The sequence below is a fragment of the Antedon bifida genome, chromosome 6 (genome assembly GCF_963402885.1).
Source record: "Antedon bifida chromosome 6, ecAntBifi1.1, whole genome shotgun sequence".
NCBI lineage: Eukaryota > Metazoa > Echinodermata > Crinoidea > Comatulida > Antedonidae > Antedon > Antedon bifida.
Window position 1 is genome coordinate 17,742,444 of NC_136231.1, and position 22,835 is coordinate 17,765,278.

The 22,835-nt window shown below is 32.6% G+C and overlaps 2 protein-coding genes across 3 annotated transcripts; both read right to left on the minus strand.

Annotated features, from left to right (window-relative positions):
- Window positions 1-14: 14 nt before the first annotated feature.
- LOC144844451 (guanine nucleotide exchange factor C9orf72 homolog) lies at window positions 15-11,478 on the minus strand. Of its 2 annotated transcripts, none has more exons than XM_078701376.1 (11): window positions 11,363-11,478; window positions 8,021-8,974; window positions 7,159-7,257; window positions 6,210-6,271; window positions 5,869-5,941; window positions 5,434-5,550; window positions 5,062-5,192; window positions 3,607-3,678; window positions 3,232-3,289; window positions 2,542-2,651; window positions 15-1,998 (listed from the first exon to the last, which is right to left on the minus strand). In XM_078701376.1, the coding sequence occupies exons 2-11, from the start codon at window positions 8,465-8,467 to the stop codon at window positions 1,812-1,814; spliced, it is 1,356 nt and encodes a 451-aa protein (XP_078557502.1). In that variant the 5' UTR covers window positions 8,468-8,974; window positions 11,363-11,478; the 3' UTR covers window positions 15-1,811. The 2 variants fall into 2 exon arrangements, with proteins under 2 accessions (XP_078557502.1, XP_078557503.1); XM_078701377.1 differs by lacking the exon at window positions 11,363-11,478 and adding an exon at window positions 9,262-9,553.
- A 2,871-nt stretch (window positions 11,479-14,349) lies between these two features.
- LOC144845680 (uncharacterized) lies at window positions 14,350-22,177 on the minus strand. The gene has a single exon (XM_078703107.1). It carries the CDS (start codon window positions 22,175-22,177, stop codon window positions 16,001-16,003), a length of 6,177 nt encoding a protein of 2,058 aa, XP_078559233.1. The 3' UTR covers window positions 14,350-16,000.
- Between the last annotated feature and the right edge of the window lie 658 nt (window positions 22,178-22,835).

Here is a 22,835-nt window from a genome sequence, read left to right on the forward strand (position 1 = left end):
CATTTATTATTACATTACAGAATACATCATTTATTTTAAATCAACCAAAACTAAGAAAGTCATTTTAATATACAGAATTTAGCACAAACTAAAAATATTTGTTTAATGCACTTTTTAACATTTTTATACCGTAATATTAATTTAACAATTTACTTAAGGATGTTACAAATACTGCACTAAAAAAACTAAAACTGAAATGAAATAAGCATTTTATTTTATCGGTCATTCAAGAATCAAATTCATGAACAACCTTTGTACACCTGCTAGCACCATGAACTGAAAAGTCACCTACAAACAACAGTAATATTTATCTAATTGCAGCACACATTTAAGATAACTAAAGATAGAAATATCAAATGTACATATACTATTGAATCACGTTTACCATGATACCAATACACCATAAAGCCTGGTGCACACTATAGCTATTGGCTGAGCCAACTGGCACGAATAACACTTTGCTCACAGTGTGCGCCGGACAATTTGTGAGGAAGCGGCCACGCATGCCGGTGAGAAAAATATCTATCATGTTTAATATTTTTTGTCACCCGTGTCATTTTCCTCAACATTATCCAATTAGAAACTCGCGTTTAGTATGTGTCAGATAGAACGTGATCACAGTTTGCGGCAAATTGTTTAATTAGCAAGGTGTTATTCGTGCCAGTTGGCTCCGCCGATAGCTATAGTTTGCGCCGGGCTTAAGGCAAATCTAGAACACTTTTTACTCATGATTGAACAGTTTTCTATTATTAGAAGGCTAGCATGTTAACCACAACATATCTAGCATTGGAAAGTCAAGGAATATGCAGTGACATTACATTTACACAAATCAATCACATTCATCTTCAAAATCCAAAAATGTAAAACGTTTTTTTTCAACAGTTATTTATAGAATTTTCTAAACTAATCCCCCGACATTTATATCAATTTTATTAACTGGTTTTTTAGTAAATCATGTCAGTCACGTTGATATGCATGGCAAGATTAAAGATTTCAAAAGCCTTTGTTTTCTATCTAATGTGGAGAGGTAACAAACTGAAATCAAGAGTTTTTTTTTTGAGATTCTTTGGGAAACATTCTATTTTAATTCAAATACAATGCTAGCCATGATAATATCTATTTAATTTTCTTCAAATGCTGTGGCTAGCCATCACAGTGCAGAAACCCAAATCAAGGGTTCTGGTGTCATACTACAGGGCTTGAATAATACAGTTTTCCTCCTGAATAGGGCTTAGGAGTAGTGTTAAAACATAATATTTCCCCTTGTTCATTTCACATGAAAGCATCCCCTTAATAGGGTTGTCCCAAATAAGGGGTTCTACTGTATATCACAGCATTGAAAATAAAATCAAAATATTATCTTAGAACATTCAATTTAACAACTAAGTAATCATATATGTTATTATACTACTGTAGAGAGATATCTAGACAATCCAATTCTAAAACCTTTATTCCCCACACTGCCGTGCTATAGAATTGCACAAATAATAAACAAGATTTCAATTGGTCAATATCAGCCACAGCTACAATTATGATAGTGTGGTGTCATATTCCTTAACCTTTTTACAAAAATGATTCCAAAATGTTAACTTGCTAAGATCAGGGCATGAAAAATGACCATTTTTAGAGCAAACTTGTGCTTGGGACACGCCGAGTTTTTACAATATTTCCTAGCTGTATTATCAGTGAGAAAATTAAACAAATAACTTATAATTATTCATATTTTGACCAACTTCAGGGATACATGCCGGCATACACTCTGAACAACCCACTCACTGGAGACTGAATGTGGTGCTAAATTAGCTCACATATCAAAATGTGTCAAATTCATCGATAACATGTTGGTCATTAAACTGTGCTGTGTTGCTGTACGCAATAGAATAAATACCGCTTCGCATACGTTCTGCTCTGGCAAGAACTATCTTCCAATTTCCTTCCACTGTCAAATCTAACTCTTTCTTGATTGTTTTCGTCTTCACCGCATTCCTACCAAATTGCCTAGTGATTAAATATAAATAGTAATAAAATATTGAAGATATCTTTTGACTTATTATCTAAAAAGGATATTTTAAATTAGGTAGTAAACAAAATGTATATATAATCATAAATAATGGCAGAACATCCTAAAGCCTTGTCTACACTATCAAACTTTATGTGAAAAAAAAAAGTGAGGTGCCTATATATGGACATGATGATGTCATATCACTAGCATATTTGAGCATACTACTACCATATTTAGGCACATCACACTTTTTTTTGTCAAACTAGTTTGATAGTGTAGACAGAGCTTTAGCCATTTCGGCTCTACTATAGGCTTCTTTTGGTGAACGAAATGTGATTCAAACACGATTTCAAAATGGACACATTGGCATATGACACGCTTGAAAAACACCCACTGGCAAACTCACTGTTTATTATTGGTGCTGATTCCCAAGAATTTTTAAAATATCCCCTCTATGTTTAACAAATAGCACCCTCTATGGTTTGATAAAGTCTCCCAATATTTCATTAAATTAGATTTATAACTTTTGTGTATCTTACGATTCAGTTTCAAGGTATTTAATTAGCGCAAAAGCCTTCCTATCTATAAGTCTGGTGAATTGTTCAATGTAACTTTCTCGAACACCTCTTGTAGGTTGTAAAAGAAAAATCTGTAAGAAATCATAAATAACTTGAGGGGAAGAAAGTTATTGTCTTTAACTTCATGTTATTTTTATATGCATTGAATTAAAAAAAAAAAGTTTATTTATATTGTCTTTAACAGTCATTTCATTTCAAGAATATTAATTATTAGTTATATAATAATGGAAAAATAATATACATAATAAAATTAAGACACTATTGAGGATCATGTAATTTAAGAAGAAAACAAGTTTCTTGTCACATGCATGATCCCAAAGTCAGTAAGGTATATGTTATATATGTTAACATAGAAAAAAAATACTGCCATTGGTGACTAAATCAATCAATTTATTTGAAATAGATTTCACTAAATATTAATAATAATAGTCCATATACTAAAGATCTGTCTACACTATTAAACTAGTTTGACAAAAAAGTGTGATATGCCCAAATATGGTAGTGATATGGTTAAATATGGTAGTGATATTACGTCCTCATGTCCATATATGGGCACATCACATTTTTTGTCACATAAAGTTTAGTCTCTATGTTGTTTTAATTAAAATAGATGACATTGTCATCATCTTAATAACAAATAAAATAACTAACCTCTTTTTGAAAATTATGAACTAACGTCTCATTTGTATGTACTTGCTGAAAAGCACTCCTGAAATATACAATGTTTACAATTGAGTACAATGTAAGGTACAATGGGCTGAAGAAAATACTATTTTATGCCTACTAATCTACTAATAGATGAAATTTGCCTGATAGGATTGGTAAAAAATTGTCTTGAGATAGATGCTTTTTAAAATTTCACTCCAGGTCTATTGTTTTAAAAAGGGCACTTCAGAAAAAAAAGTGGCTAGTTTAAGCCTAGCTACAGGCTTGTTATAAAAACTTTGGAAATATGAAAATGGTCAGTAATAGACTAAGGACAAAAGAACAATCTCAATATCATTAGAGACATATTTTGATACTTACAAAATAAGGAATAATGCATTTGACTTCTCAATCCACATACATTTCATCTCATGTTGCAAAACATCATGTCTCCTAATAATTTAAATAAATACAAAAAGTATTTTAAGAACAGAAACAGATTTGTTTGTACTTGCAAGTGGGATTGATAGCAAAATGGTAAGAAACTAAATTTGCAGAGAGATGTGCAGGTGCAGAGTCAAACCTGACAGACACTCATAATGTAATGCAAACATTACCCTCACTGAAGTCATTCCTAATAGGATCTTAAAGCTCAGGTACAGGCATGAATTTTAAATATAATATCTGGTTAATTGTACTTAAATCAAATATTTGTAACAGAAATCAAGACGAAAAAACATGAATTTCCCTTAATATGGTCAAATACAAAATTTGGTAATATTCTGCCATAAAAACCAGGAATACTTTTTTTCAGTAGTTAGGTAGTTAACCTAATGTAATAACATGTCTGGTGACTCCCTAGAAGGTGAAAAAAGATGGTGGATATACGGTGGATAATTTTTGCTATAACATGAAAATAAAAATCTGAAGTTGAATAAAAATACCAGAAATGTAAAATTCAAGTTATATTACTTATATTTAGTCATCTGATAACATTTTTTACCACACCGTTTATTTTTCATAGCTTTTTAAAATGCCGCTCTATTTACAAAATGTGTGTACAAAAGAATAGAGATTTTACTGTGTAATTTGAACTATCCCCCCACTGATAAGAAAGTGCTTTTTTTCAACAAGCTCGTGTAACACAAATAAAATCCCAAAAATTATGAAACATAGGGGAAACTATAGATCGATAATTATTGGAATGTATGATCAATAGAAATTTTTTGCCCGCACCTGGCCTTTAAGCTGCTTATTTTAAAAGATCAGATATATTGTAGCACTATGTATGACTGGTGATATTCGTCAACACGAATACGCTTTACGAATATGAAATGGGGATCAGCTCAAAAGTTTCACAAATGTGTGACGTATCCGTTTTCGTTATCGTATTTGTAAGATTGCGAAACCTCTCTATTATTAGAGAGTTACAGGTGTGTTATAATAATGCCTTCAGAAAATGTATGGGTCTTTCTTGATACTGTAGTGCTAGTCAGATATTTGTAACAAGTACTGTTCCATCTTTCTATGAATATTATAGAAAAACCTGTTACGGATTTACAAATAGTAACAATTCTCTGGTAAAGGTTGTTATACAATCTAGTATGATTGGATCAAAAGTTTATGCTACATGGATGAAGTACTTGAGCACATAGTGTTTCAGTTTGTTTTTTCGTACTCCTATTTTTATGACATTTTTATATATATAGTTTGAATGCTTTGCTAACTTGTTATATTTTTATATGTACTGTATATGGAGAAATCTGAAATAAAGTTATATAATAATAATAATAACTGGTTTCTATCACCAACAATGTGCCATGACGCATCACCTACCTTTTAAGGTGTTCATGGCACGGAGGCATTTGTCTAACTTCCAAAGAGCAAAGATCCACTAAGGTTGTTGGATATCGTCCGGTCATCATTTCTTTCATAAAATTTGAAACAATGAATTGGCAGGTTTCATTCTAAAACGTAACATTAAAATAATTCATATTTTGAATAAAACAAAGATGAATTAACATTCCACTACATAAACAATTTTTTCAATTTCTAATTCTGTATTCAACCCGCGTGGGCCAATTTCAAGGTATAACATTAAAACAAGGTATAAAATTAAAACTGATTTCATGAGAGAAGTTAGTTCCTAATTTCTCATGAGATCAACAAGAATGCATCATAAATAGCATTTCAAACAATAATACTAACATTTATAAAGCCTTGTAGAAATATATCAGGGTGGTACAGGTAAGGGTTTTTCTCCACTGCAAGACGGCTACAACGTCTATCTCGGGGAGAAAGGAACAAAGCCAGGGTTTTCAACATCTGTAGAAAAAATGAAATATTAATTGTGTAAAAAATAATTAGTATAACAATTATGAGAAGCCATAGGTTAGCTTCATTAAAGGTTATCCTGTGTAAATGGTGTCATTAAAAGGCAGTTAGATAAATGGGACTTTGACTGGTCTGTTTTGAGATCTAGCTCTTCGCTGTTTATATTTAGTATATCTTTTTCGAGCAGTTTGAGGAATTCGTAAGAGACCAATTAAATTGCCTTGTTGATGTTGTTGAAACAATGAACACACATTCAGATGTTTATTTTAAGATAAATGTTTTAATATTTGATTCTATCTTAATACATACACGATTAACTTCATCTACATTGCTACCAACAACTACCGTACAACCACTGGTTTGAAGATGAGATATAAGTGCTCTAGAAAAAAATAAATAAAAATTTAAATCGACTAATTAAATGGTGCTCGATTGTTTCCTTTTTTTTTAATATAACATTTAGGTATTCATTTGCCCCATTGTTTTAAATTTTGTTCTGTCCATGTTTTTGTTTCCCAAAATAAATGATATGATATTAGATAACAGAAAATGATTAATGCATAAATTAAAATCCATAAACATTTTTAATTTTAAAATTAGCCTAGCTTTATTTCATTTTAAAAAAATGGAAATTAAAAAGTAATGTATACCTTTCCATAAGCTCTGCGTCAAATTGTTTTTCTTGGCCTGAAGAGTATGCAGTGTCTTTAATCTACAAAAGTGTTAATTTTAAAGAAAATTTATGTGAGAAGGCACCTACTGTACAGTATATGAGCAATTAGTTGTTTTGAGAATACAGATAAAAGTAATGAGCCCCTCCTTTGTGACACTCAGTATTCAAAGAACAACCCTCTATTCAGGGGACATCCCCATCCATTAGGAAGGCAATTTGTTGTGTCCCAAATGACATGTATGGTTAATACGGTTTTTTATGTACGTACAAAAACATGCATATATCAAGTAGGGAAAAACATTCACAAAATTGTGTGTTAAAGATGTATTGTCCCTTTGTCAAATTCCAAAAAAATTTTAAATAAAAGATTTCGAAAAAAAGTGGGTCATTTTGAAGTATCATAATAGTTATTAACTTTCACCAAAAATTAGTCGAAAAAAAATCATTTAACTGAAATACAGACATTTTTGGGTTCAAAAAATAACTTTGACTTCCAGTCAGAGTTTTCGATCAAAACATATCTCATAATGCAACGCGCTTATTTGAATACTCTGTATGCATAATCATAAAACTTCCTCGCGATCTGTGTGAAAACACCTTCTCAACCGTGACGAGTTGTAAACAATCCTAATTAGCATCATGCATAATGTATAATCATGGTTTGAAATCTTTGTTTACTTTCGCTCGCGACGATTTTCCAGACGAAATGTAATCAAATTAATTTAGCTGTTAATTACGTAAAATTGTTGTTTTTGGCTCGAATTTTCGACTTAAAGTGAATAACTTTAATATTACTTTGATATGGCCAATTTAAATTTAGAATATTCTGACCTTCATTTTTTTGTGTTTCAAGGGACAATACATCTTTAAGTAAATATTTTTATTTAAAATGGTGTAACACTTTTCAAAGTTTATTTAATACTTACGTCTAGTTTTTCTGGAAGCTGAGCTAGCTTTAACGACTTCAAAGCTTCTAGATGCTTGCATAGATAAACTTGAAATTTACCTATTGTAGTTTCATGGTCCTGAAAAGCAAGAGAAATATTATTTGTCAGAATTCGTCTGAGACAAAGTGAAAATAATTGGTAATTTGAGAGATTGGAAAAAAACACTTTTTGGTACCATCATTCAAAGTTGAAATTGGTTAGAGTTTCTCTTTTGTATCTGCAATAACGTATGATTTTTGTTTCATTTCAGAAATTTATAAGGAAGTCATTAAAATAAACAATTTGTATGATTACCAAGAAAAAGGAAATAAAAAGCAGTTACTGCAGTAAAGGAATTTTGACTCCTTATTAGGGAGGTTTTGCAACGCTACGAATACGCTAACGAATACGTCACACATATACGTATTCCAGTAAAAATCTGTTTCGCATGGCAACAAATATTGAGGCCGTCATCCAAAATATGACTGCGGTAAAATTGTACGAAGCGAAGGTAGCGTTGCCTAGGCCTAGCGTAAAATCAAAGCAAGGGAGGACTGCTAATTATCAAAATTGACCTGACATTTTTAATAAATTACTTTTTGTAATTACTTTCAATAAATCTATAATTATATTATAATCATGAATCATTTCTGATCCAAATGCAAGATATATAAAAAACTATACTTGTTTTGTAGTTACAAGTATGACTGGTGATATTCATCAAAACGAAATTGCTTTCAATATGAAATGGGCATCAGCTCAAAAGTTTCACAGATGTGTGATGTATCCGTTTTCGTTATAGTATTCATAAGGTTTCGAGGTTGTGAAACCTCCCTATTGTCTAATAAAAAATTAAACCAACCTTTCTTAATAGAACCCTAAGTTTAGTTACAAGTACCTCCATCTGAATACAACAAAATTCATGCAGTGGAAGATACCATTGTAAATCTGAATAGGGAAAAACCAGCGAAAATCCATACACTGTGTTTCCACTTCCAATATCCGCGCTGAAAATTGACGATGTAACAAGTATTCCTCTATCAGGCAATACAAGGAATTTTGTGTGAACTCCTGTCAAACTTTGGTCACTTGAACTTATCGTATTCTTGCATATGAACTTAGTACAACCATAATCCATATGCTTGCTTCCCTCGGTCATCCAAACATATTCAATATGAGGTCCGAGAATATTGTTCCACAAGCAAAGAATTACAGCGCACACAGGATATTCCAGAGACTCTTCTAAAACGGTTGTAACCTTCGCAAATTCATCAGTAGAAGATAAACTAAGAAAGGATATGTGTGACATTGTTAAGATTAGGTTCGCTATCAAGTTTCAAAATTATATTTCTCAAAATTTTACTTCTTGCATAACATTGTTCAATCGTTTATTACTTATAAATTTTCCATGTATACAGTTTAATGTAAATTGTTTAATAAAAGTTTTATAACACAGTTTCATGTAAAACAAGTAGTGAGTCTCGGTTAAAGCTCATCCAAAATAGAATCTGATGAGCACATTCGATGGACAGATTCAAGAAGAATAACGTCATAAGCGCTAACGTACCACCCCAAGTTAACCGAGGAGTGGATGAGTTCATAATCATAACTAAAAACAGCAAGAGACTGGTTGAAAGACACGATGAAATGATGTGATTTAAGAAAACTCGTTTTAAAAGTGGTCGATCAAGAATAACGTCAGTCAACTCAGAATATGCAGGTAACATGCTACTATGTTGATAGACGGTTTAGGCTACTGGTGTTATTTTTTTACGTATTTCAAGGCGCATGCTTCGATCTTTGGCAGTAACTTAATCTGAAAGAAAGATTTATATCGCACAGTAAGTAAATATAACAAAACAAATTCTTCCAAAATTGAATAAACACTCTATAATTGAGGGCTAGCCATATTTAATCGTAAATTATACCAAAATGACATGGAACCGACAATTGAAATTCAAACACATGATTATGAATAATGTAATGGTTACAAACTGTACAGTACTTTTTGCCTGCTAATCTCTAGTATAGTAAGCCTAAAAATAAATATATAGAATAAAACAGGTTCTAATAATATTAATTACAATTTTGGAACATATTTACTTTGCTAAATTTCCATGTTTCAAACGGACACTGCCTGTCATTCCATTTATCTGTATCACTGCTTGGCATAGGCTGTACAGTTCCCCCTATACTAGGCCTAGCCTCTAGACAGAAGTGGTGACGCAGTTGATGAACAACAAGAACAAGAAGGCGGTCCCCACTCCACTAGTATAAATAGGGCTAGGCCTCGGCCTGGCTGGGCCGCTGAGCCTAGGCTAGTTGCAGGAGGCCTACCAAACTACGGCCTAGCTAGGCTAAGTTAGTAATTAGCGGAAATATAACGTATCACAAAGGTTTGGGATATATAAAAAAAACAGCATCAGGTGCCGTTTTCGGCCACCTCGACTTGTATGGACTATACCATTATAAAAAGATGGGAAAATAGGGGTGTCCCATTTATTATTTGAGTGTGTTAATGTGTTAAAATACTGCTGCTTTTGTTTATGTGCATTATGTTTCAGCAACAAAGGGAAAACAACTACGCCCTGCATGCTGTAGAATTAATTTCAGTTTTCAAGTTAATAGGCCTACAGTATATTATGGCTCTTTATTTCTATATAATTTTTAGGTATCCTTCCTTAATATATTAGGTGGATTCCCTAAGGTGGATATTGAATAATTTTTACGGATTTATAGATACAGAAAGTATATAAAGAAAGTTTTTATTCCAGTTACAAATAAAAAATATAATTTAATTAACACAGTAGTGCATTTAATAAAGATGACAGTAGTACTAATAAGATCTACAGTAGGCTTGGGTTAAAATCCATGTTGTTGGGATTTATCCCTTGCAAATAAAAAATATGATTTATCTACCGATAGGATTGGGCTGATTAGAATGCATTTGCCAACATTCTTTTACATATTTCACAACATTATAGAGTGTAGGTAACATTCCTTTACTGATATTCCTAGCCCAATATACAATATGCCCAAATAGAACATCACTGATTAGTAAAACATAAACATTCTATAGTACAAATATCCTGCTTTACCCCAAAGAACCGAGTTTCCTCAAGCAGTACAGCCTTGTATTTAACTTCTTAACTACGATCAACATGTCCACCCATGAAAATACATAATACGTAAATTGTACAATATATAACTACAAAAATAAAAACAGAACAACAAAAATACAGGATATGCCTAATAAATAAATAAAACTTACAGATACATCCTCATAGAGATGTCTGTAGCTTGTTTACTATATTAATCAATTAGTTGAGAGAGGTAATGCTGATAAAATTGTAGATCTAGTAACCCATGCTTTCATTAAATATTTTTTTAATTTTTCGTAATGTTTCATTTTCAGTGAATAAATTGTCTAGCATAAAGTGGTGTTTTAATTCCTGAGATCCACAATTAATATTATCCCAGTACATACTTAATTATTGTCACAGAGTTTAATGAAGGACATTTAAATAAAAAATGGTTTACTGTTTCTTTTTCGTTAGTACTACACATCTTACATCTTATATGATCCTGTGTTATGATTTGACCAGGATTGTCTACGACCCTCAAGATCTAGAGAGTTTGATCTTGCTTTAAATTTTAAATTGATACTCTTAAAATTAGTTTTATCTAACAAATATTGTTCAAGGTTTGGAGTTCCTTTATACATAGTATATTCCGTTAACGTTGTTTTGCATTGGGCCTTTGAAAACCACTCGTTATGATCAACTTGTTTATTATTTTTCCTAAATGGCTTTATCCAGTTAGTAGATGGTTCTTCATTAAATTTGTCTATAAAATTTGTTTTATTTAAAATATCTTTAGCTAATATAGTAATATTGTTACAAAATCTTGGCATTCCCTAACACAGTACCTAATAATATTGCCTTATAAAAAGTACATGCATTGCTAGTTTTTGATGTTTTGTATTGTTCCTTGTAGTTTGTACTGTAGGTTACATAACAGAACAATTGTATTGTCTTCCCATTCAATAGACACCCTTCTCTACATAAAACATAATACATCACACCCCTATCATAATAATGGTATAGTCCATATAAGTCGAGGTGGCCGAAAACGGCACCTGATCCAAAACAGCTAGGCCTAAGCCTAGCTAAACGTCCTGCATTTTAGTTTAGTTTTTACTCACAACCCGCATCATCGTCGCGCAATATTTTCATTTGATACTCGATACTACTACCCAAAGATACTATACAGTCGGAGAGCCGCGTTGGGAAATATGACCGTTATCGCTGAATTTTCGACTTCGCATGACGTCATAAATTTTAGAAGCCCTCTCTCGGCACAGAAGTATCAACGTTTCGCGCGAAAACATTAGCATAAAGTATACGTCATTTAATAGCTGTTTAATAAACATTAGTAGGCGAAAAATTAACCATATATGGTAAGATCAGTTCCTTATATGTTTAAGATGTCGCAGGTCACCTAATTTTCTGAATAATTTGTTGGATTTGTTGTCAGCGACAATTTCTTTCCAAAGTTCGTGTGCGTCCGTCAAAACTGAAGTTTTCTAACAGGTGTTTGTTTACAAATTTTCCATTAGTGGGATTTGCATCCCATACAGTGAATTACCAAAAAACCGACGTATATGGATAGAGTAAGTATCAATAGTCTGTTTTACGTTAAAATTGGCTTGAAACCCTATTTAAGCTTCCTATAGCGAACATTTTAAAAAAGGTCCTCATGTCATATATTGTTACGTCTCGCGGCACAAGTTCCGTCGTGTGTGGTGCATGGTGTGTTGATTGTGGTTGTTGTAGGTGAGTATATGCACGACCTGGTGGATCGTTGTCGTATTATATCGGCCTAGGCCTAGTAACATGTTCTGTTAATAATTTAAATACTTTAGTTACAATTTAGTATTATTAAAGTATCGTTACAATCCTACTCTATATTGAAGATGCATTTGGAAGTTTTAAAAAGATAATTAAGCAAATCGCAGCCTGATACAGGTATAGGCCTACCTATTCTATATAGTTAAATATTTATTTATAGTAAAATTATTGACAACTGAGGGGTACAATTTATTTATAATATTAATAATTATTACAATAAACAGACATAAGGAAATTTTGTATTTGCTGCTTTTTCATGGTAGGCCTATATCTGAAAATGTTTTCAGGTTGTTGAATAATTATACTGTATAACGATGCAATGTTTTGTTCATATCATAGTGACAATTATTTAAATAGTTTCATTCATTACATTTCAGCTATTCATTTTCATTTTAGGTTTTTTGTTGGTATCAAGACTCGACGATTTTCTGTCTCGTTCTTCAATATGAGGCTGGACGGTGGAAGCTGTAATGGTTTTCTCGATTTCAATATCATTGCTGCAGCTGATAGTTTTTCATTTTATTCGCTAATAATAATATAACATATACATTCATGCGCATTCAAGTTTTAGAAGCGTTTCAGATCAGTCAATGATAAGATATAAATTAAGTTGCAATTGATTGATTGATTTACTTTATTAACCAGAGTCACACAGATACATACAATATAAACATATAAAACAATCATAAAATCAGTACAACCGTAAGACTCACGTAAGTTAATATGATATAGGCTAAGGCCTAGCTAGTTTGTTATGTTTGATGAACAAGGTGCTATTTAAATAATATATACAGTAGTAGTAGTATTTACTATTTATATCAGTATTGTTTGAAAGATATTTGTATTAAAAACTGCTTTTTCACATTCTGTATACGTTAAAAAAAAATTGGTTGCTTGTGTGAAATGCAAGTTGTATCTAATAAAGTAATATTTATATACAAGTAAATGATGGACTTATATTTTTATATCTTGGTTTCAGCTGGGCCCATAATTATCTTTTTTAAAAACATGACCATATAAAAATACACGTTTGAGTCTCTGAAACAAACATGCCCGATTTTATAAAACATTCCCCATATATAAATTGAAAATGGGTTATTTATTTTTATTTTTCCATTTATTGTTTTTTTAACAGTTTTTTATTTGTTCTGGGCCTAGTTTCTCCTTCAGGCTTCTTCTTGCTTGGTATATGAGCAGAGCTGGGATAGACCTACCACCAGCCTAGACTATAGAATATCCAGCTACTATTATTAACACTCACTAGGGTAGGCCTACCTATCTAATAATTTTAGTATTATATCAGAATTACTCAGCCTAGCTAGGCCTAGAAAATACTATTTTTAGGCCTAGCTAGGCTAGAAATCAAGTAAGTAATTATAGTAGGTAGCCTTTCCTAGCTCAGAAACCAAATAGAACAATAATCGGGGAGCAAATTGAAATCTTAGGCCTATGACGTAATACGCCTGCATGAAAACCGTATTGAACACAGACACGATTCGGTCCGGGACGATTCGTACCAGCTTCGTAAAACGTAAACAAAGTTTCAAAATGGCGATTTTTCGATCGAAACAGAACAGAAATGTAGTAGGTTTGGTTTGATTAGTGGGAGTTGCATCCCAAGAAAGCTTAAAATTAGATTTTTATTTTAATAGATAGCTTAATAGTTTATCTTGAAAGGATTTTAAATTCGCTTTGAAACCTTATCTAGAAAATATGAAATTTAATGATTTTTTACCATCATTTAAAAAAAAATTAAAGTAAAAAAGTTTATACATAAAATAATGATATTTCTTGAAACAAAAAATCTGTGGAATTTAGATCACAGTTTTTATCATTATTTACGCTTGTAGTTCAACTATTGAAATACGTTTATTGATTTCATTTAATATCAAAATTATACCATTTTCTAAGTGTACTAAAATAGCAAAAATTCCAACATTTTCCACGAAGCGCGCCCTCACAATGAATGAAATCAGTGATGCGTTACCAACGCGGCTTTCCGACTGTATAGCGCCACGAAGTGGCGCTATAGTATCTTTGCTACTACCACCACTCTACTGTACCGATAATCTGAGTGTCTATTCGTAAGTCAGCCGTGGTAATAAAATTACTGTACTTTAATAATGGAAGAGTCCCACGCGCAAATAAAAAGGGAAAATGGACGCGTCCTGTGCGTGCAATGCTGACAAAGTAGGGGCCCAAGATATATAAAACATCACCTCTGTCTAGATCTTAATGCAGAATTTTACAATAAGGGAAAATGCGTTCATCAAAGACGGTATAAACCATTAGTTCTATGATGAATTTATTTTGTTCTATGTAGAAAAAAAAATGTGTCGTCAAATAAAACAGAACAGCATTTTTTACCAATCCGATAGCTCATATTAATAGTGATCGGGGACAATATACACTCAACTCATACTTGATATCACATATTTTTTTACATTTTTATATTTGTTTTCAATAAAATACCAATCGAGTATTAATTTAAAGCTCCTCTTACATAACTTCCAATCCAGACAAATCTAGTTCGGTCTTTATGTATTTAGTTTATACTTTACACGCATTGAAATCTAAACTACGCTCTGTAAATGTACGAACATTTGTTATAGAAATGTACATCATGTATAATTTGAGTATTAGATGATAAATTCAGTAGAAAATCGTTACATTTATGAAAATATTACATAATTATGCCTACTACTTAACTATCTAAATGCTACTTTAAACCACAACTTTACAATATTTATGTTACATATTTAATGAATTCATTTTACTATTTTAATGTATACTTAGGTAATCAATAATAATAAAAATCGATAACTGATTACATTTGTACATGACCGTATGTCTAAATTGCACAGTATACAGTTATGACAATAAGTATTTATATAAATCAGAAGTATGCACATCAAGATCAAAGTAGATAACATCATTATAGCGCTTTACAGTCGCATACAGTATATTCAACTACAAATGTTGGCTACATATCATTGCATAGCCTATATATTATTTCAACAACCAAAGCTATCATTATTTAATATTCAGTTTACTGTAAATTTAATGCACTTTTTTAATTTATGAAGATTAATTAAATAAATGATTGAACATATTTAGTTGTAGTTGCCATATTGATAAATATATATATTATACAATATCATTGGTACGTTCATGTATTTGTTTTATTTACAATTGCAATCAATTTCAATCCAATAATTACCAATTACAACCATCATTGCATAGCAACATTTTAACCGTACTAATATAATACATAACAAATAATTTTAACATAGACACATTTACAATTTTCTAATAATCAAATCAAACGTGTTTTTAGATATTTAGGAAATGACACAGTGCACACTAAATATAATATTAACGCAAATATAATATTTCGTTAGTTTGCATTTATCCAAATTTGCATACTATATAACAATACTTGCATTTATATTAATCTATAATTAATTATTATTCAACAAACAATACAATTATTTGGTTAGAAATAATCGATATATTAATAATTGATCGATATTCCAATTGATCGATGAATCCAAATAAGCAATATAATCATTTGGTTAGAAATAATCGATAGATTAATAATTGATCGATGATTCCAATTGATCGATGAATCCAAACAAGCAATATAATCATTTGGTTAGAAATAATCGATAGATTAATAGGCCTAATTGATCGATGAATACAATTGATCGATCCAATTGATCGATGAATCCAAAACAATCAATATCATTATTTGGTTAGAAATAATCGATAGATTAATAATTGATCGATAATCCAAAGAAACCGTGTTCATTTAGGCCAGGTCATTTCATTGATCAAAATTGTATAATCCGCGAACTGCAGCTGAAAACATCTTGGGATATATTGAGTTTAGGTTTACTGCAATGTACATGAATTATTTAAACACTTAAGAACTATGGATGTATTACGTGTGACCTGTCACCGTGGTAAGAAGGTAATACTGCATCACATAATCCATCAATAGGTATTATTTCTTGACCATTGAAAATTGCTTCCATTAAATAGCTGACAGCTGATCCACGCTGTGGTTCAGAAGCAAAGGCAAGCATCATAGTGCCGTCAGGAGATTTAGTAGCATGACACGAAACCACTCCGGTTATGTCGAGCTGAAGTACAGATTGGAACGCGCTCGTGCCTTCGTATTTAAATATAGTAACATACGAGTATTGACTTACAGCTAGCATATAAAGGGCAGGGCCTATGCTGAAAATGTCGACGTCGCTTGTACGTGAAAATGGAACAGAATCTAGCAGTTCAAATTCGTTTAAATTATCCGACCACGAATAGACCGATATGTAAATATTGTAATCTACGTTCCCATCAGCTGTCAGTACGCCATAATTTCCCATAGCGAATCCAATCATTCCTAAATGCTCAAACGTAGTTATATCTAGAGGATTGGAAGTCGCTATTTCCTGAAATAACGAAAATGGATCACTATCAAGATGTATTGTATTATCTAAGTACGCACTATAAATACGCGAGGTAGAAAAATCGCGCTCGGCAAACAACACGAACGTCTTATTACCGACGTCGAGAAACGAACACGACATTGCGATTACGTCTGGAAATTCCTGAACAGTGATAGGTACCATTCCTACGTCAGGCATTGCTTCAATTAAGGTTGACGTTTTCATATCGGTTCCAGTAAATAAGATAAGCAATCCGTCATCGGTTTTCTTTAAGTCGACATCGTTTGTTAATGAGGGTGGGGTGATTGAGGTGCTCAATGGAGACAGTAGTCCTCCTGAAAATTCCATCAGGAAATTCGTGCTTTGCGCGCACGTATCTGGTGCAATTGAAGCAATCGCTATAATAACTGAGTCATCTGTTTTTAGAACATCAGCGGACACGGCACCACTCGTTACAAACGAATCGTACAAATCGAAAGATAAAGCAGTAACGTTCCACAGGTACAGATAGCTATTTGTGCAAACTTCGCCTCTATCAGAATGCACCAACATTAGTAAATAAAATTCACCAGAATCAGTTGTAAATGTTTCAAACGATCGAATTAAAATATCCCAAGATTGAAGCGTTTCAACGTGATCTAAATCAGCTACAACGTATGAATAGACATCTTGTAACTCTTCAATTTGCTCGCATTGGTGACTGGCAATAAAATTCAACGTATCGATATCGGATTGAATTCTCGTAAAGAATTCGAAGAAAACAGCTTCTAGGTAGTCAATGTCAACATCATCGATATACCCACCTATATGAGTATCACCAGTAAACAAAACTTTACCAGTAAAATATGCATTGTCCAATGAGTGACTACCATGTATAGTAATCACGTGATTGATCAAGTCGGTAAAGTTGACATCTACTAGAAACCCATCTAACTGTATATTCCCATCTACATACATTGCTCCTGTAAAGTTTTTAAACCCAAAAATCGGTTGGTTAAGGACGTTGAGTTTTACTACTTCGGTACCAATGTCTATTCCATTTAATGTTGTATCCAAGTCCAGACTACCTGTAATAGTAACAGAATTTTGAAATGACTTTTCTAATAACAGTTCCTGATCACTCGTTGCGCAAAATGTATCTGCGACGATGTTCGTAATGTTAACACCATTAAAAAGTCCTTCAATCTCAATGTCCGACGTGAAAAGTACATCATTTGAAAATGTCTTCAGACCATAAATCACATCTTCGGTGTCAAGTAGAATAAGATCCTTTATGTCAAAATCATTAATTTCACCGTCTATTATCAAATTTCCATTTAAAATGATCGTGTCAAAGGTCATAAAGCCAGTAATATTCTGATTGCCTCTTGACATTAATGTTCTATCAAGGTATTTATCAATATCTAAACCATATATCAGGTCAGTGCTGGTTGTAAGGTTACCATATAACGTCATATCGCTTAATACGGTTATTTCTCCTAAAAAGTGTACTTTTTTGGTCAGTTCAATGTAAATTAAATTATGCCGTACAATATCTTGTTCGAAGATTTCAAAATGTCCAATACCATTTAATTTGCTTGGACAAAAAACAAAGTCATTTTGCGATAAAGTGTAGCCCATCAGCGTCGTCGTACCAGTGAAGTGAATGTCTTCATCCTTAAAAACTGCACCAGCAAGAAATTCGTTCCAGTCTACACCGTGAATACTACCATTAACGATCATATCATTTGAAACATGTAAGTGATTAAGAATTATAACATTTCCTTCTATATACTGCTCTGTATTTGTTGTTAGGACAGATTTACTGAGTTCTTGTAAATCCAAATCATTAATTAAGCCGTAAACATCAAGATTTGTCAAAACTGTCACATTCCCAAAGGTAAACAAGCCGGAAATATTCTGAGCGCCATGTGATAAAAGGAACCTTTCACTTATGTCTATGTTGCTAACGTTGTCACTATGAACATTTTTTGTAAAATTAACACAGCAATCGTATATTTTAAAACCGTAAATGGTAATTGGTCCTTGGTCATCTGTGACAATATCATTAACAAGTTCAGTTAAATTGGTTTCTTGTATTTCACCGTATACAGTGATATTTCCATTAACGTTTATAACAGTTGTAAAATTTTTAACCCCGTCAATAACTGTAGTCTCGTTCAGAAACCAAATATCATATTTTAGATTATCCATAAAAACTCCATCTATCGTTGCATTATCTGCTATAAAAATATCAGAATCAAACTTTGCGTGTGTGATTATTGTCTTGACTCCAGTAATGATTTGCGATTTTGTCTTCGAGAAAACATTTTCGGCAAATACTTCAATATCTTCAATAAGATTTATACAATTGAATGTATCCAGATTTTCAACTATAACCACGTTATCAACGAATTTAATTTCACCGGTGATTGTCTGATCAGTGTTTAATGTAAATCGTGTGTTGTCTAATACATCAATAAAGACACGATTCAAATGGTTTAATATGTTCAGATTTGACAAAACTTCCAGATGCCGAATTGTCAGTTTATGAAATGTTTTTAAACCAGTGACAACCTGCGGATCATTAGTAGTCAACACCTTATCCAAATCCACGTCATCTATATATCCAGCAACATACAAGTTTCCATATTGAAAATACATGTCTCCAAAAAATTGTTTATTTCCAGAAATGGTTTGATTGCCGTATTTTGTAACAACATCTCTTGCTAATATTTCCAGATCAACTGTATCGACATTCTGTTCAACAATCATGTCTGATACAACATAGAAACCTGGCAAAGCTTTTAATTCTGTAATTATTTGGTCGGAGTAAACATCCAGAATTTCTTCATCAACTTTGAAACCGTTAATACGACTATCAATGGTTAATAAGCCATCGGTACTCATTGTCACATTCTGCGAAAATGTCACGTGGCCATAAACAGTTTGTGTTATTGAAGAATTTCGAAATATTGAATACAAAGACAACTCAAGAATATCTACATTGTTAACGTATCCGTCAACGTAGGACATGTATAGAGTAACGTATTCGGTAAAAGTATAGTTTCCAGTCAAGGTTTGATTTGAAAAGATTGTCATTGCTCTTGAGTAATAGTCAGGCATGTAAACGTCGTCAATATTACCAGTAGCGTAGATGTAATCGTAAGATATAACTTCTCCCATGAATACGTTGTTTCCAGTTATGTTTTGGCTGCCAGAGAGCAGTACAACATCTTCTGAAAGATCAATACCGTTCAATAGTCCAAATATATCTACGTCACAATCCATAGTAAAATTACCTACAATAGTTATCGAATCGACGAATTCATGATCTCCACTGACTGTCAATAACGTATCACTTATATCGACTCCATCTGTAAGTGCGTACACAATTACGTCATCAAATACATAAAGATTTTGAAGAAAAGTGACGTTGCCTGTTAAAAAGTTAGATTCAAAAACTTTTAAAGCGTCTCTATACAATTCAGAGAGGTCCATACCATTTACAACATCGCCGATCTCAACATCTTGGTCAAATTTAAGGGTTGATGAAAACGTAATAGATCCTGAAACTATTTGCTGTTTATTTTTTGTTAGAACATGCTTATAATTCGTAACGTTAAACCGGTCAAAATAATCCACTTCTAAGTTACCATGTATTATCACATTGTCTAGCATTGTTATATTTCCATTTATATGCACGTGTTCTCCATTCAATGGTACTATTACCTCCGAGATGTCAATGTCATTAACAAGTAGCGTGTCGCCAGATATATTGCCATTTATACCCACATGACCAACTAGTGTAAATGTTGAAACTATCTCTTGTTCGCTATTAACGTTAAAGATATCATGTGAGATGTTGATTGAGTTGAAGTAGTCGCTGACGATTTCAAGATCGTCGAGGAAAACCGCATTGTCAACGTAGAGTGTTCCTTCAATAACTTGGTCTGGAATATCATGTTGTAAAGCATTCTGGTACAAATATTCAATATCAACATAATTCACGACAGTTGTATTAAGATTGGTTACTATTGCACCTGCATTGCTGATTAAGTTTTCAAAATTAATACGTACTTGGACCGTTTGGTTTGTGTCAAGGGTCAAATAATCTTTAATGTTGTCTTGTATTTTCATTAATGATTGTACCTGTTCATCATTTTCATGCATTAGACGATCTATTGTTTCTGTAATATTTTCAATTGGTACTATAGTGCTTCCAGATACAAATATGCAATCTACATGAATCAAGTCATCCGTGGTAACCTTATTTTCAAAATATTTCGTGCCTTCAACAAATTGATTTGTGTTTGTCGTCAACTTGTCGTAAAACGCGTCAGAAACGTTAGATATTGCACTATCCAAACGTTGAATCAACGTTTCCATTATTTCGACTTCTTCAATCAATTCCTCATTTTGATCGACTACCGAATTAACAACTTCCGTGAGATTATAATTTAGAACTTGAATGATAGAATAAGGATCACATAAGATCATAATGTAAACGTCTGTACCAATATTGAAACTATACGAGTAGTAAGATAACAGGTTACAAGTTGGAAAGCCAATAATATTGTTATTGAAGAATTTATCATCGGCGATGGAGTAACAATACAAAGCAAACGGATCACTGGTGTAATTTGTTGTTGCAAATAACAGTGTAATATCTTGACTACTAGGTATAAGTATTGGTTCCCAGTGTTGCACATGTTCTATGTCAAGTATCTGATACAATATGTATTCATAGTCATTCCATTTGTATATTCTACTCACCGTTGGCGATGTCGTCAAAATGTAATGTTCATATCCCAGTGTGAAATGACGTACGTTTGCTCCATCAAGTTGGTACAAAAAGATAAATTTCATGTTTACTCCATCAAAGGTCCAAATATCTACCTTGTTTGAATCGGTTCTGTCCAATAGAAGATGGTATGCAGAGTCACTAACTGCATAGCTTAGGCTTTTAGAATACTCATTAGCGCTTCCAATATCTTGTTCATTACCCAGGTGATTGTTGAGCAGACGAGCTGTATTCGCGGTCATATCTAAGAAAGTGAACACTCCATTTCTGTTAATTGCTTCAGTAATTTTGAGTCCCGGCAAATTAAACTTTGAAGTTAAACTATTTTCAATAACTAACGATCCGGCTTCGGAGAAGTAGCTAACTATGAAACCGGTATAAAATATTCCATTTTCTATTTGAAAAAAACTGTTCAATGTCACGTCATCAAAGTCGCCCCCGACCCTATCAATTGGATACAAAGTTGTTCCGTCATATGAATATACGTAGTTCATCCCTTGGCCAAGTAAAGTGATCAAAATAGCATTATCACGAGCATCAGTGTAAGACTGTACTTTCAGAGTATCTAAATCTGTTTCTAGAACGGTATTAGAAGACAATGGATGAACTTCTTGTCGGTTTCCAATTCCGGTATCAGGTATAAATGAATGATAAAACTCTACCTCTGTATCGATAACGGACCGTTTACCAACATGATGCCCACCTCCTTCATCATTCCACACCAAATCTTCCGTTGTTTTATCGATTTTTGTACGAAACAACCTCAATTCAGCATTGGCAATGCTTTCGAAGTCTGTACGGGAATCAATTTGATGAGTCCACGTTAGATAAAGTACGGTTACAACACGAATAAGATGAAATATCACCGGCGCCATGTCGAAACCGGACTACGAAACAAAAAACTATGTCAGACTTAACGAAAATCAAAAGGTTGAGTGACTTTACTTCAAGGGCTACAAACGAAATACCTGTAGGCTAAATATTTATGCAAATTACAATTCAAATGATCTGAACACGCCTGTAATTGTAGGCTATGCGTGATTTGTGGTGCAATGATAATAGAGGTCTCCCGATTTAAGTCAAAAGAGTCTTCACAATTACATTATTACAAAATATCGACTATGTTATTGTATACGTAATTATCCTTCTGTACGTGCCTATTGTGTAAAGACAAAAGTATTACTTATAACACCATTTTTTTTGGCAACGTTTCCTTATATTATCATCGTTTACACATAGGCCTATTTTTTAAATTTTAAACCGCAATATTGGGCGATCAAAGTTGCTAATAAAATTATATAGCCTATGCCTATAAATTACAAATCCGTTTATAATATCATCGGTTCCCATCTCTTAGCCGCCCAAACCATTTGATTGCGATTTATTTAGTATTCAACTTAAAATAAAGGCTGTAACGTCAAATATCATGTAGCATTTTAAGTTTTTTGAATATTATTATAGGCCTATGTGACTATTCACTGGGGCACGTTCAATGCAATGGCACGAAGTAATGTGACAGTGTTCTATTTTTTA